The sequence below is a fragment of the Entelurus aequoreus genome, linkage group LG14 (assembly GCF_033978785.1).
Source record: "Entelurus aequoreus isolate RoL-2023_Sb linkage group LG14, RoL_Eaeq_v1.1, whole genome shotgun sequence".
In the NCBI taxonomy this organism is placed as follows: Eukaryota; Metazoa; Chordata; class Actinopteri; order Syngnathiformes; family Syngnathidae; genus Entelurus; species Entelurus aequoreus.
This window is the reverse complement of record NC_084744.1, coordinates 36,232,367-36,246,268: the sequence shown is the minus strand read 5'-3', so window position 1 is coordinate 36,246,268 and position 13,902 is coordinate 36,232,367. Positions and strand designations below refer to the sequence as shown.

The following is a 13,902-nucleotide window of genomic DNA, read 5'->3' as shown; positions in this document are numbered from 1 at the left end:
TGAAAAGCACAAAGGTCCGATTAACTTCCCAGTTAATGGTGGTGAAAAGCTCAAAGGGCCGATTAACTTCCCAGTTAATGGTGGTGAAAAGCACAAAGGTCCGATTAACTTCCCAGTTAATGGTGGTGAAAAGCACAAGGTCCGATTGACTTCCCAGTTAATGGTGGTGAAAAGCACAAAGGTCCGATTAACTTCCCAGTTAATGGTGGTGAAAAGCTCAAAGGGCCGATTAACTTCCCAGTTAATGGTGGTGAAAAGCTCAAAGGGCCGATTAACTTCCCAGTTAATGGTGGTGAAAAGCTCAAAGGTCCGATTAACTTCCCAGTCAATGGTGGTGAAAAGCACAAAGGTCCGATTAACTTCCCAGTTAATGGTGGTGAAAAGCTCAAAGGTCCGATCAATCATGGTATTCCAGACTTCTCTTTCCCTAGACAGGAACTGTGAGCATTGCTTCCCCTTGTTGTTGTTTGCTCGCATAGTCTCTAGTCTTTGTAATCCATTATTATTATTATTAGCTGTTCTTGGAGTGTCTGTGAAGCTTGCTTCTGGTTCTTGGAGTGTCTGTGAAGCTTGCTTCTGGTTCTTGGAGTGTCTGTGAAGCTTGCTTCTGGTTCTTGGAGTGTCTGTGAAGCTTGCTTCTGGTTATTCTACTCCTGCTGCAGCTTTTGTCTCTGGCAACAATTCATCTTTTGGTTAGTTCTTTTGCCTAATTGGTGGTTACTTCCTGGCACCATCATGTTTGGTCCTGTCCATTGTGAGTACTTCCATCCATGCATTTCCTACCGCTTATCCCTTTCGGGGTCGCGGGGGGGTGCTGGAGCCTATCTCAGCTACAATCGGGCGGAAGGCGGGGTACACCCTGGACAAGTCGCCCCCTCATCGCAGGGCCAACACAGATGTACAACATTCACACACTAGGCACCATTTAGTGCTGCCAATCAACCTGATTGTGAGTACTTGATTGTGGTATTTGGACTGTAGAGGACTCTTTAGTCTGTTCCTTCAAACATTTATTTTTGACACTTTGCCGTTGTCTCTGCATCCCGTCCTACAATTTCCTGACATTCACACTAACAAGCTTCTTCACTTTCTCTTACTCTCCAGCTGATAAGTACACAGTTGAGGTCAGAATGGGTGGAAAATTCCATCAATAACGTGTCAGTTTATTCATCCCAGAGTGGTGCATGAGTAGCTGCAGGGGTTGCAATGAAGACACGGTTCATCTCCAGTCGGGGGAGATAGCAAATACCTCGGGAGATGAGCCAGTGAGGCAGAACAGACATATGAAGAACTGCAGCGTGAAGTAAAGGTTGGTCCTGGTCAAGCACGGGACACCAAGTGTGTGTGTGGGCGTGTGTGTGTGTGTGTGTGTGTGTGTGTGTGTGTGTGTGTGTGTGTGTGTGTGTGTGTGTGTGTGTGTGTGTGTGTGTGTGTGTGTGTGTGTGTGTGTGTGTGTGTGTGTGTGTGTGTGTACAGAGGTAGAAAATATCTCTCGGTTTAGAAGGAAAAATGCCTCCAAAAGACGCTTTCTTTTGGGACGTTCCTCTTTGCGTGCTCATTGACTGGAACCGGGACCTCCAACAATGCGCTCGTATTACAACAATAGCATTTCGAAGTTTTCACAATACGGTGCTTTTGGATTGTAACCAGATTGGAAGTCAAATACAAACGGAAGACAAATAAGAATGAGAGGAAAATAAAACGGGAAGTTTATTGAAAAGGGCATTTATGGCTCATTTGACTGTCTTTTCAAATGCTATTTGATCTCAGATCCCAGTTTTTAAAAACGGATTATTAAAAAACTAATTGATTTTTTGAAAATTATGGATGAGAATAAATGAGAATAACAACTCGGATGTGAACTGTACCAGACATCAACAATACCAGGGAGACTGATGTCATTACCAATGAGCTGTGGACACACCTGTGGCCCTCCTACCTTTGCCAGTTGGGAGTGGGCATAATGAATGAGAATGGACACTGACTCTTGGAGCTGTGAACCTCCCAATAACTGTCTTCTTCTGGATCAGGACTTGTGTCCACAATCAACCACAACCAAGTATGTCACCAACTGAATGTGGTCCTAGTCCGACATGCTGACATCAAGAATGTTCTTCACACACCATCTGCGATACGTGTGTCCACTCCTGGTCATGCTGCAGGATTGGGGTGCAACCAAAGAAACGACAAAGATCAAGATGTTTCACCCAGACCTCATGGAGTAGTTTACTCAGAGTTTTGAGAGGGAATTTCCCGTCCTGAAACCTGGTGACACTGCCATAAAGAACTGGCACAACCACATACACCGCACCACTTGGGCTACCTTTGGGAAGAAGTCCTTAAGATCACATGACTATTTCCGAGCCAAATCCAAATAGATCAGAGTCATGTTGACCATGCATGAGAAACAACCCTAACCCAGCAGAAGTTTCAGACACTTTCTCTCAGGCCTGCAAGGACTTTGGCCCAACAGTCTAAAGACATGTGGCATGTGGTCGTCCAAAAAGGAATCCAACTTTTGCCATCCTACTCCCTGCCGTCTTCACCCACTATGCTCCCAGTGCCACCCGCACTGGTTTATGACAGTTTGTGGCAGGACACCCTTGAAAGAGAGACTATTATGAGACACTTGTGGTTTAGGGCTATATAAATAAACATTGATTGATTGATTGATTAATCTCAATGCAACTTTCCTGGATGAATAAAATCCAAACTAATAAATACAGCTGCTGGTGCCAGTATATGCAAACCCTTCGTCCACACCAGTAAAAGGTCAGATTATGCTAGATCCCTGTGTTTACCCGACTTCTGCTGTCTGTGCCACTACTACTTTGTTGGTTGCTACTAGCTTCCATGCTAGTGTTTACTCATAGCCTTTTGTAATTTTAGTCAGGGCAGCTAGTATTTATTATTTTCATATGTTCTAGCAGTTTCTGCAGTTCTGCCTGTTTTCCATATTTTGTTTAAGGCTTACATCTGTGTATTTGTTTTGAACTATTTTCGATAAACTATTGGCAAACATTTTAGACACTTGTTACAACACAAGATGGGTCCAAAACCTGCTTAGCTTTCAGCAAGTGCGGACCCTCAAACTTTTCATGACTTTGTTCAAAAGTGTGTATGCAAGTGTGAGTCGTACACAACCCTACCTCTTAGGTGGATCTTGTTTTCCGGACTGTGCACCAACACTGAACTAACAGAGTCCAAGCTGTCATAGTTACTGCAACCGAGAGGGCCCGTCCTTGTCTCTGTTACCTAGGAAACAAAGAAGAACTTGTATTTATATCAACATGCAAAACAAGTATGTATTCCATCCTCTTGCAGCGATAAATGTTTAAAACCATTTCTGTGTTTGCATAGAACATTGAAGAACGGCTGCGGTTTCTACTGTACCACAAACACTTGAAGTCCAACAGATGAACAGAAATAACGTTCTTACACAATGACAGCATTATCAATCAATCAATCAATCGGGTGACCGGAGTGGGTACGGTTCATAATATGTGAGTGCAGGCCAGCAGGGGGATCCTATTGCATGTAGACCAGTCAACAGCACAGGGACGTCACCGACTGATGCATAGAGGGGTGGTCCACCCCCGCTCCCGACTTGGAACAGCTAGCGCGTCCACCATCGAAACTAATCCGTGGCCACCTGGTATCCTCTCCGTGCAGGAGAGGGTGGCAGAGCAGCAAAGAGAAGCGGCAGGTCAACTGGTCTAAAAAGGGGTCTATTTAAAGACTAGAGTATACAAATGAGTTTTAAAATGGGACTTATAGCATCTCTAACTGTTACTGCTAGAACATTCCAGAGTACTGGAGTCCAAACAGAAAACACTCTATAGTCCGCAGACTTTTTTGGGGCTCTGGGAATCACCAATAAGCCGGAGTTCTTTGAACGCAGATTTCTGTCCGGGACATATGGTACAATACAATCAGCAAGACAGACCCTTTAGTATTTTATACCTAAGTAGTAAAACCTTAAAGTCGCATCTTACTAACAGTTACGTTGTCCAACAGTTTTGCATGTTACAACAACACATGTTACTGAGAAGTTGATGTAACATGACTTGCTACTTTTATGTCGACAGGACGTCAGAAGCATAGCAACTTCAATTTTGGGAGTAAGTGGTGTGCAGGTGACAGCAAATGAACTTGATATCACATAGAGATATCATGTAGAGATATCATGTGGAGGTAACCACGTCAATCTACAATGGTGGAGCAGAGACAGAGTTTCCTAACTAGCGCAGACCACATGCAGTTGGACAGGACTGTCTAGAACCTCTCTAGCAGTCACTGCTAGGAATTCAACACAAATAGTTAGGAACAGTTGAATTGTAACATTTGACAACCTATGAAAGAGTTGCTAACACCTTGCACAAGGGCACTGTGACTATAGTCCGTAAGCAGACTAGAAGGGAAGGACTTTAGTGGGGATTTGAATAGGAAATTGTCTGACTTGTTTCCGGATGTGTTAAGTAAGAATGAGTCATCCGGAATGTTCTGACGCAGTATTTAGTGAGTGAGTGATTAGTGGGCATTAGAAGTGTGCCAAGCAGACGTGGAGCTGGCAGGCATGGCATGTCGGCACAACACAAAGTCGTCTGACAGCACAAACAAATAAACATCTTTGCTTTCAATACGGCGCCACTGCAGCTGCTCGCTAGCTGCTCGCAGGCTGCTCGCTGGCTGCAGGGCATCCAAAGTATACTGAGATTAGAACGGGCTTCATCACGTTTAATTACAACACACTAAAACCTAAAACATTACGCACGTGCCTATCAAGTCTTTATCTTTATATGTCCTACATTCTCACTTGATATTAATAACTCACGTTCTACTTCATTATTTTCATTTTGCAACGCTGACGTGTCCTGTAGAAGTCAGCTAGATCTTGCATCATATGGTATTGTAATGTAAAACTACTAAGTCATTAATCAGGAGTCAATCATGAACATGTTAGTGTTGTGTCCTGTAGAAGTCAGCTAGATCTTGCATGAGATGGTATTATAATGTAAAACTACTAAGTCATTAATCAGGAGTCAATCGTGAACATGTTGCTGACGTGTCCTGTAGAAGTCAGCTAGATCTTACATGAGATGGTATTATAATGTAAAACTACTAAGTCATTAATCAGGAGTCAATCGTGAACATGTTGCTGACGTGTCCTGTAGAAGTAGGCTAGATCTTACATGAGATGGTATTATAATGTAAAACTACTAAGTCTTTAATCAGGAGTCACTCATGAATATGTTAGTGTTGTGTCCTGTAGAAGTCAGCAAGATCTTGCATGAGATGGTATTATAATGTAAAACTACTAAGTCATTAATCAGGAGTCAATCGTGAACATGTTGCTGACGTGTCCTGTAGAAGTTAGCTAGATCTTACATGAGATGGTATTATAATGTAAAACTACTAAGTCATTAATCAGGAGTCAATCGTGAACATGTTAGTGTTGTGTCCTGTAGAAGTCAGCTAGATCTTACATGAGATGGTATTATAATGTAAAACTACTAAGTCATTAATCAGGAGTCAATCATGAACATGTTGCTGACGTGTCCTGTAGAAGTCAGCTAGATCTTACATGAGATGGTATTATAATGTAAAACTACTAAGTCATTAATCAGGAGTCACTTGTGAACATGTTGCTGACGTGTCCTGTAGAAGTCAGCTAGATCTTGCAACATATGGTATTATAATGTCAAACTACTAAGTCATTAATCAGTAGTCAATCATGAACATGTTGCTGACGTGTCCTGTAGAAGTCAGCTACATCTTACATGAGATGGTATTATAATGTAAAACTACTAAGTCATTAATCAGGAGTCAATCATGAACATGTTGCTGACGTGTCCTGTAGAAGTCAGCTAGATCTTGCATTACATAATATTATAATGTAAAACTACTAAGTCATTAATCAGGAGTCAATCATGAACATGTTGCTGACGTGTCCTGTAGAAGTCAGCTACATCTTGCATCAGATGGTATTATAATGTAAAACTACTAAGTCATTAATCAGGAGTCAATCATGAACATGTTGCTGACGTGTCCTGTAGAAGTCAGCTAGATCTTACATGAGATGGTATTATAATGTAAAACTACTAAGTCATTAATCAGGAGTCACTTGTGAACATGTTGCTGACGTGTCCTGTAGAAGTCAGCTACATCTTGCATCATATGGTATTATAATGTAAAACTACTAAGTCATTAATCAGGAGTCAATCATGAACATGTTGCTGACGTGTCCTGTAGAAGTCAGCTAGATCTTACATGAGATGGTATTATAATGTAAAACTACTAAGTCATTAATCAGGAGTCAATCGTGAACATGTTGCTGACGTGTCCTGTAGAAGTCAGGTAGATCTTACATGAGATGGTATTATAATGTAAAACTACTAAGTCATTAATCAGGAGTCACTTTTGAACATGTTGCTGACGTGTCCTGTAGAAGTCAGCTAGATCTTACATGAGATGGTATTATAATGTAAAACTACTAAGTCATTAATCAGGAGTCACTAGTGAACATGTTAGTGTTGTGTCCTGTAGAATTCAGCTAGATCTTACATTAGATGGTATTATAATGTAAAACTACTAAGTCATTAATCAGGAGTCACTTGTGAACATGTTACTGACGTGTCCTGTAGAAGTCAGCTACATCTTGCATCATATGGTATTATAATGTAAAACTACTAAGTCATTAATCAGGAGTCAATCATGAACATGTTGCTGACGTGTCCTGTAGAAGTCAGCTAGATCTTGCATCATATGGTATTATAATGTAAAACTACTAAGTCATTAATCAGGAGTCAATCATGAACATGTTGCTGACGTGTCCTGTAGAAGTCAGCTAGATCTTGCATCATATGGTATTATAATGTAAAACTACTAAGTCATTAATCAGGAGTCAATCATGAACATGTTGCTGACATGTCCTGTAGAAGTCAGCTAGATCTTACATGAGATGGTATTATAATGTAAAACTACTAAGTCATTAATCAGGAGTCAATCATGAACATGTTGCTGACGTGTCCTGTAGAAGTCAGCTAGATCTTGCATCATGTGGTATTATAATGTAAAACTACTAAGTCATTAATCAGGAGTCACTTGTGAACATGTTGCTGACGTGTCCTGTAGAAGTCAGCTACATCTTGCATCATATGTTATTATAATGTAAAACTACTAAGTCATTAATCAGGAGTCAATCATGAGCATGTTGCTGACGTGTCCTGTAGAAGTCAGCTACATCTTATATGAGATGGTATTATAATGTAAAACTACTAAGTCATTAATCAGGAGTCAATCATGAACATGTTGCTGGCGTGTCCTATAGAAGTCAGCTAGATCTTACATGAGATGGTATTATATTGTAAAACTACTAAGTCATTAATCAGGAGTCAATCATGAACATGTTGCTGACGTGTCCTGTAGAAGTCAGCTACATCTTACATGAGATGGTATTATAATGTAAAACTACTAAGTCATTAATCAGGAGTCAATCGTGAACATGTTGCTGACGTGTCCTGTAGAAGTCAGCTAGATCTTACATGAGATGGTATTATAATGTAAAACTACTAAGTCATTAATCAGGAGTCAATCATGAACATGTTGCTGACGTGTCCTGTAGAAGTCAGCTACATCTTGCATGAGATGGTATTATAATGTAAAACTACTAAGTCATTAATCAGGAGTCACTCGTGAACATGTTAGTGTTGTGTCCTGTAGAAGTCAGCTAGATCTTACATGAGATGGTATGATAATGCAAAACTACTAAGTCATTAATCAGGAGTCACTTGTGAACATGTTGCTGACGTGTCCTGTAGAAGTCAGCTAGATCTTGAATGAGATGGTATTATAATGGAAAACTACTATGTCATTAATCAGGAGTCACTTGTGAACATGTTGCTGACGTGTCCTGTAGAACTCAGCTACATCTTACATGAGATGGTATTATAATGTAAAACTACTAAGTCATTAATCAGGAGTCACTTGTGAACATGTTGCTGACGTGTCCTGTAGAAGTCAGCTACATCTTGCATCATATGGTATTATAATGTAAAACTAGTAAGTCATTAATCAGGAGTCAATCGTGAACATGTTGCTGACGTGTCCTGTAGAAGTCAGCTAGATCTTACATGAGATGGTATTATAATGTAAAACTACTAAGTCATTAATCAGGAGTCACTTGTGAACATGTTGCTGACGTGTCCTGTAGAAGTCAGCTAGATCTTGCATGAGATGGTATTATAATGTAAAACTACTAAGTCATTAATCAGGAGTCAATCATGAACATGTTGCTGACGTGTCCTGTAGAAGTCAGTGGGCTCTGTACCGAGGATGTCGTTGTGGCTTGTACAGCCCTTTGAGACACTTGTGATTTAGGGCTATATAAATAAACATTGATTGATTGATTGATTGAAGTCAGCTAGATCTTGCATCATATGGTATTATAATGTAAAACTACTAAGTCATTAATCAGGAGTCAATCATGAACATGTTGCTGACGTGTCCTGTAGAAGTCAGCTAGATCTTGCATCACATGGTATTATAATGTAAAACTACTAAGTCATTAATCAGGAGTCAATCATGAACATGTTGCTGACATGTCCTGTAGAAGTCAGCTAGATCTTACATGAGATGGTATTATAATGTAAAACTACTAAGTCATTAATCAGGAGTCAATCATGAACATGTTGCTGACGTGTCCTGTAGAAGTCAGCTAGATCTTGCATCATGTGGTATTATAATGTAAAACTACTAAGTCATTAATCAGGAGTCACTTGTGAACATGTTGCTGACGTGTCCTGTAGAAGTCAGCTACATCTTGCATGAGATGGTATTATAATGTAAAACTACTAAGTCATTAATCAGGAGTCAATCATGAACATGTTGCTGACGTGTCCTGTAGAAGTCAGCTACATCTTACATGAGATGGTATTATAATGTAAAACTACTAAGTCATTAATCAGGAGTCAATCATGAACATGTTGCTGGCGTGTCCTATAGAAGTCAGCTAGATCTTACATGAGATGGTATTATATTGTAAAACTACTAAGTCATTAATCAGGAGTCAATCATGAACATGTTGCTGACGTGTCCTGTAGAAGTCAGCTACATCTTACATGAGATGGTATTATAATGTAAAACTACTAAGTCATTAATCAGGAGTCAATCGTGAACATGTTGCTGACGTGTCCTGTAGAAGTCAGCTAGATCTTACATGAGATGGTATTATAATGTAAAACTACTAAGTCATTAATCAGGAGACAATCATGAACATGTTGCTGACGTGTCCTGTAAAAGTCAGCTACATCTTGCATGAGATGGTATTATAATGTAAAACTACTAAGTCATTAATCAGGAGTCACTCGTGAACATGTTAGTGTTGTGTCCTGTAGAAGTCAGCTAGATCTTACATGAGATGGTATTATAATGCAAAACTACTAAGTCATTAATCAGGAGTCACTTGTGAACATGTTGCTGACGTATCCTGTAGAAGTCAGCTAGATCTTGCATGAGATGGTATTATAATGGAAAACTACTAAGTCATTAATCAGGAGTCACTTGTGAACATGTTGCTGACGTGTCCTGTAGAACTCAGCTACATCTTACATGAGATGGTATTATAATGTAAAACTACTAAGTCATTAATCAGGAGTCACTTGTGAACATGTTGCTGACGTGTCCTGTAGAAGTCAGCTACATCTTGCATCATATGGTATTATAATGTAAAACTAGTAAGTCATTAATCAGGAGTCAATCGTGAACATGTTGCTGACGTGTCCTGTAGAAATCAGCTAGATCTTACATGAGATGGTATTATAATGTAAAACTACTAAGTCATTAATCAGGAGTCAATCGTGAACATGTTAGTGTTGTGTCCTGTAGAAGTCAGCTAGATCTTACATGAGATGGTATTATAATGTAAAACTACTAAGTCATTGATCAGGAGTCAATCATGAACATGTTGCTGACGTGTCCTGTAGAAGTCAGCTAGATCTTACATGAGATGGTATTATAATGTAAAACTACTAAGTCATTAATCAGGAGTCACTTGTGAACATGTTGCTGACGTGTCCTGTAGAAGTCAGCTACATCTTGCATCATATGGTATTATAATGTAAAACTACTAAGTCACTAATCAGGAGTCAATCATGAACATGTTGCTGACGTGTCCTGTAGAAGTCAGCTACATCTTACATGAGATGGTATTATAATGTAAAACTACTAAGTCATTAATCGGGAGTCAATCATGAACATGTTGCTGACGTGTCCTGTAGAAGTCAGCTACATCTTGCATGAGATGGTATTATAATGTAAAACTACTAAGTCATTAATCAGGAGTCAATCATGAACATGTTGCTGACGTGTCCTGTAGAAGTCAGCTACATCTTGCATGAGATGGTATTATAATGTAAAACTACTAAGTCATTAATCAGGAGTCACTCGTGAACATGTTAGTGTTGTGTCCTGTAGAAGTCAGCTAGATCTTACATGAGATGGTATTATAATGCAAAACTACTAGGTCATTAATCAGGAGTCACTTGTGAACATGTTGCTGACGTGTCCTGTAGAAGTCAGCTAGATCTTGCATGAGATGGTATTATAATGTAAAACTACTAAGTCATTAATCAGGAGTCACTTGTGAACATGTTGCTGACGTGTCCTGTAGAAGTCAGCTACATCTTGCATCATATGGTATTATAATGTAAAACTACTAAGTCATTAATCAGGAGTCAATCATGAACATGTTGCTGACGTGTCCTGTAGAAGTCAGCTACATCTTACATGAGATGGTATTATAATGTAAAACTACTAAGTCATTAATCAGGAGTCAATCATGAACATGTTGCTGACGTGTCCTGTAGAAGTCAGCTAGATCTTGCATCATATGGTATTATAATGTAAAACTACTAAGTCATTAATCAGGAGTCAATCATGAACATGTTGCTGACGTGTCCTGTAGAAGTCAGCTAGATCTTACATGAGATGGTATTATAATGTAAAACTACTAAGTCATTAATCAGGAGTCACTCGTGAACATGTTAGTGTTGTGTCCTGTAGAAGTCAGCAAGATCTTGCATGAGATGGTATTATAATGTAAAACTACTAAGTCATTAATCAGGAGTCAATCGTGAACATGTTGCTGACGTGTCCTGTAGAAGTCAGCTAGATCTTACATGAGATGGTATTATAATGTAAAACTACTAAGTCATTAATCAGGAGTCAATCGTCAACATGTTAGTGTTGTGTCTTGTAGAAGTCAGCTAGATCTTACATGAGATGGTATTATAATGTAAAACTACTAAGTCATTAATCAGGAGTCAATCATGAACATGTTGCTGACGTGTCCTGTAGAAGTCAGCTAGATCTTACATGAGATGGTATTATAATGTAAAACTACTAAGATTTTAATCAGGAGTCACTTGTGAACATGTTGCTGACGTGTCCTGTAGAAGTCAGCTACATATTGCATCATATGGTATTATAATGTAAAACTACTAAGTCATTAATCAGGAGTCAATCATGAACATGTTGCTGACGTGTCCTGTAGAAGTCAGCTACATCTTACATGAGATGGTATTATAATGTAAAACTAATAAGTCATTAATCAGGAGTCAATCATGAACATGTTGCTGACGTGTCCTGTAGAAGTCAGCTAGATCTTGCATCATATGGTATTATAATGTAAAACTACTAAGTCAATAATCAGGAGTCAATCATGAACATGTTGCTGACGTGTCCTGTAGAAGTCAGCTACATCTTACATGAGATGGTATTATAATGTAAAACTACTAAGTCATTAATCAGGAGTCAATCATGAACATGTTGCTGACGTGTCCTGTAGAAGTCAGCTAGATCTTGCATCATATGGTATTATAATGTAAAACTACTAAGTCATTAATCAGGAGTCAATCATGAACATGTTGCTGACGTGTCCTGTAGAAGTCAGCTACATCTTACATGAGATGGTATTATGATGTAAAACTACTAAGTCATTAATCAGGAGTCAATCATGAACATGTTGCTGACGTGTCCTGTAGAAGTCAGCTAGATCTTACATGAGATGGTATTATAATGTAAAACTACTAAGTCATTAATCAGGAGTCAATCATGAACATGTTGCTGATGTGTCCTGTAGAAGTCAGCTAGATCTTGCATCATATGGTATTATAATGTAAAACTACTAAGTCATTAATCAGGAGTCACTTGTGAACATGTTGCTGACGTGTCCTGTAGAAGTCAGCTAGATCTTACATGAGATGGTATTATAATGTAAAACTACTAAGTCATTAATCAGGGGTCAATCATGAACATGTTGCTGACGTGTCCTGTAGAAGTCAGCTACATCTTACATGAGATGGTATTATAATGTAAAACTACTACGTCATTAATCAGGAGTCAATCATGAACATGTTGCTGACGTGTCCTGTAGAAGTCAGCTAGATCTTACATGAGATGGTATTATAATGTAAAACTACTAAGTCATTAATCAGGAGTCAATCATGAACATGTTGCTGACGTGTCCTGTAGAAGTCAGCTAGATCTTCCATCATATGGTATTATAATGTAAAACTACTAAGTCATTAATCAGGAGTCAATCATGAACATGTTGCTGACGTGTCCTGTAGAAGTCAGCTAGATCTTACATGAGATGGTATTATAATGTAAAACTACTAAGTCATTAATCAGGAGTCAATCATGAACATGTTGCTGACGTGTACTGTAGAAGTCAGCTACATCTTGCATGAGATGGTATTATAATGTAAAACTACTAAGTCATTAATCAGGAGTCACTCGTGATCATGTTAGTGTTGTGTCCTGTAGAAGTCAGCTAGATCTTACATGAGATGGTATTATAATGTAAAACTACTAAGTCATTAATCAGGAGTCACTTGTGAACATGTTGCTGACGTGTCCTGTAGAAGTCAGCTAGATCTTGCATGAGATGGTATTATAATGTAAAACTACTAAGTCATTAATCAGGAGTCACTTGTGAACATGTTGCTGACGTGTCCTGTAAAAGTCAGCTACATCTTGCATCACATGGTATTATAATGTAAAACTACTAAGTCATTAATCAGGAGTCAATCTTGAACATGTTGCTGACGTGTCCTGTAGAAGTCAGCTAGATCTTACATGAGATGGTATTATAATGTAAAACTACTAAGTCATTAATCAGGAGTCACTTGTGAACATGTTGCTGGCGTGTCCTGTAGAAGTCAGCTAGATCTTACATGAGATGGTATTATAATGTAAAACTACTAAGTCATTAATCAGGAGTCAATCTTGAACATGTTGCTGACATGTCCTGTAGAAGTCAGCTACATCTTGCATCATATGGTATTATAATGTAAAACTACTAAGTCATTAATCAGGAGTCACTTGTGAACATGTTGCTGACGTGTCCTGTAGAAGTCACCTACATCTTGCATCATATGGTATTATAATGTAAAACTACTAAGTCATTAATCAGGAGTCAATCATGAACATGTTGCTGACGTGTCCTGTAGAAGTCAGCTACATCTTACATGAGATGGTATTATAATGTAAAACTACTAAGTCATTAATCAGGAGTCAATCGTGAACATGTTGCTGACGTGTCCTGTAGAAGTCAGCTAGATCTTACATGAGATGGTATTACAATGTAAAACTACTAAGTCATTAATCAGGAGTAACTCGTGAACATGTTAGTGTTGTGTCCTGTAGAAGTCAGCAAGATCTTGCATGAGATGGTATTATAATGTAAAACTACTAAGTCATTAATCAGGAGTCAATCGTGAACATGTTGCTGACGTGTCCTGTAGAAGTCAGCTAGATCTTACATGAGATGGTATTACAATGTAAAACTACTAAGTCATTAATCAGGAGTAACTCGTGAACATGTTAGTGTTGTGTCCTGTA

At 38.9% G+C, this 13,902-nt stretch overlaps 1 protein-coding gene across 3 annotated transcripts in view; it reads right to left on the bottom strand.

Annotated features, from left to right (window-relative positions):
• The window catches only part of brinp2 (bone morphogenetic protein/retinoic acid inducible neural-specific 2), a 255,555-nt gene that overhangs the window by 78,188 nt on the left and 163,465 nt on the right, over window positions 1-13,902 (bottom strand). For all 3 annotated transcript variants that reach the window (XM_062069746.1, XM_062069745.1, XM_062069747.1), the window contains one exon: window positions 3,150-3,255. In XM_062069746.1, the coding sequence (XP_061925730.1) occupies window positions 3,150-3,255 (106 nt within the window). The remainder of the gene's footprint in view (window positions 1-3,149; window positions 3,256-13,902) is intronic.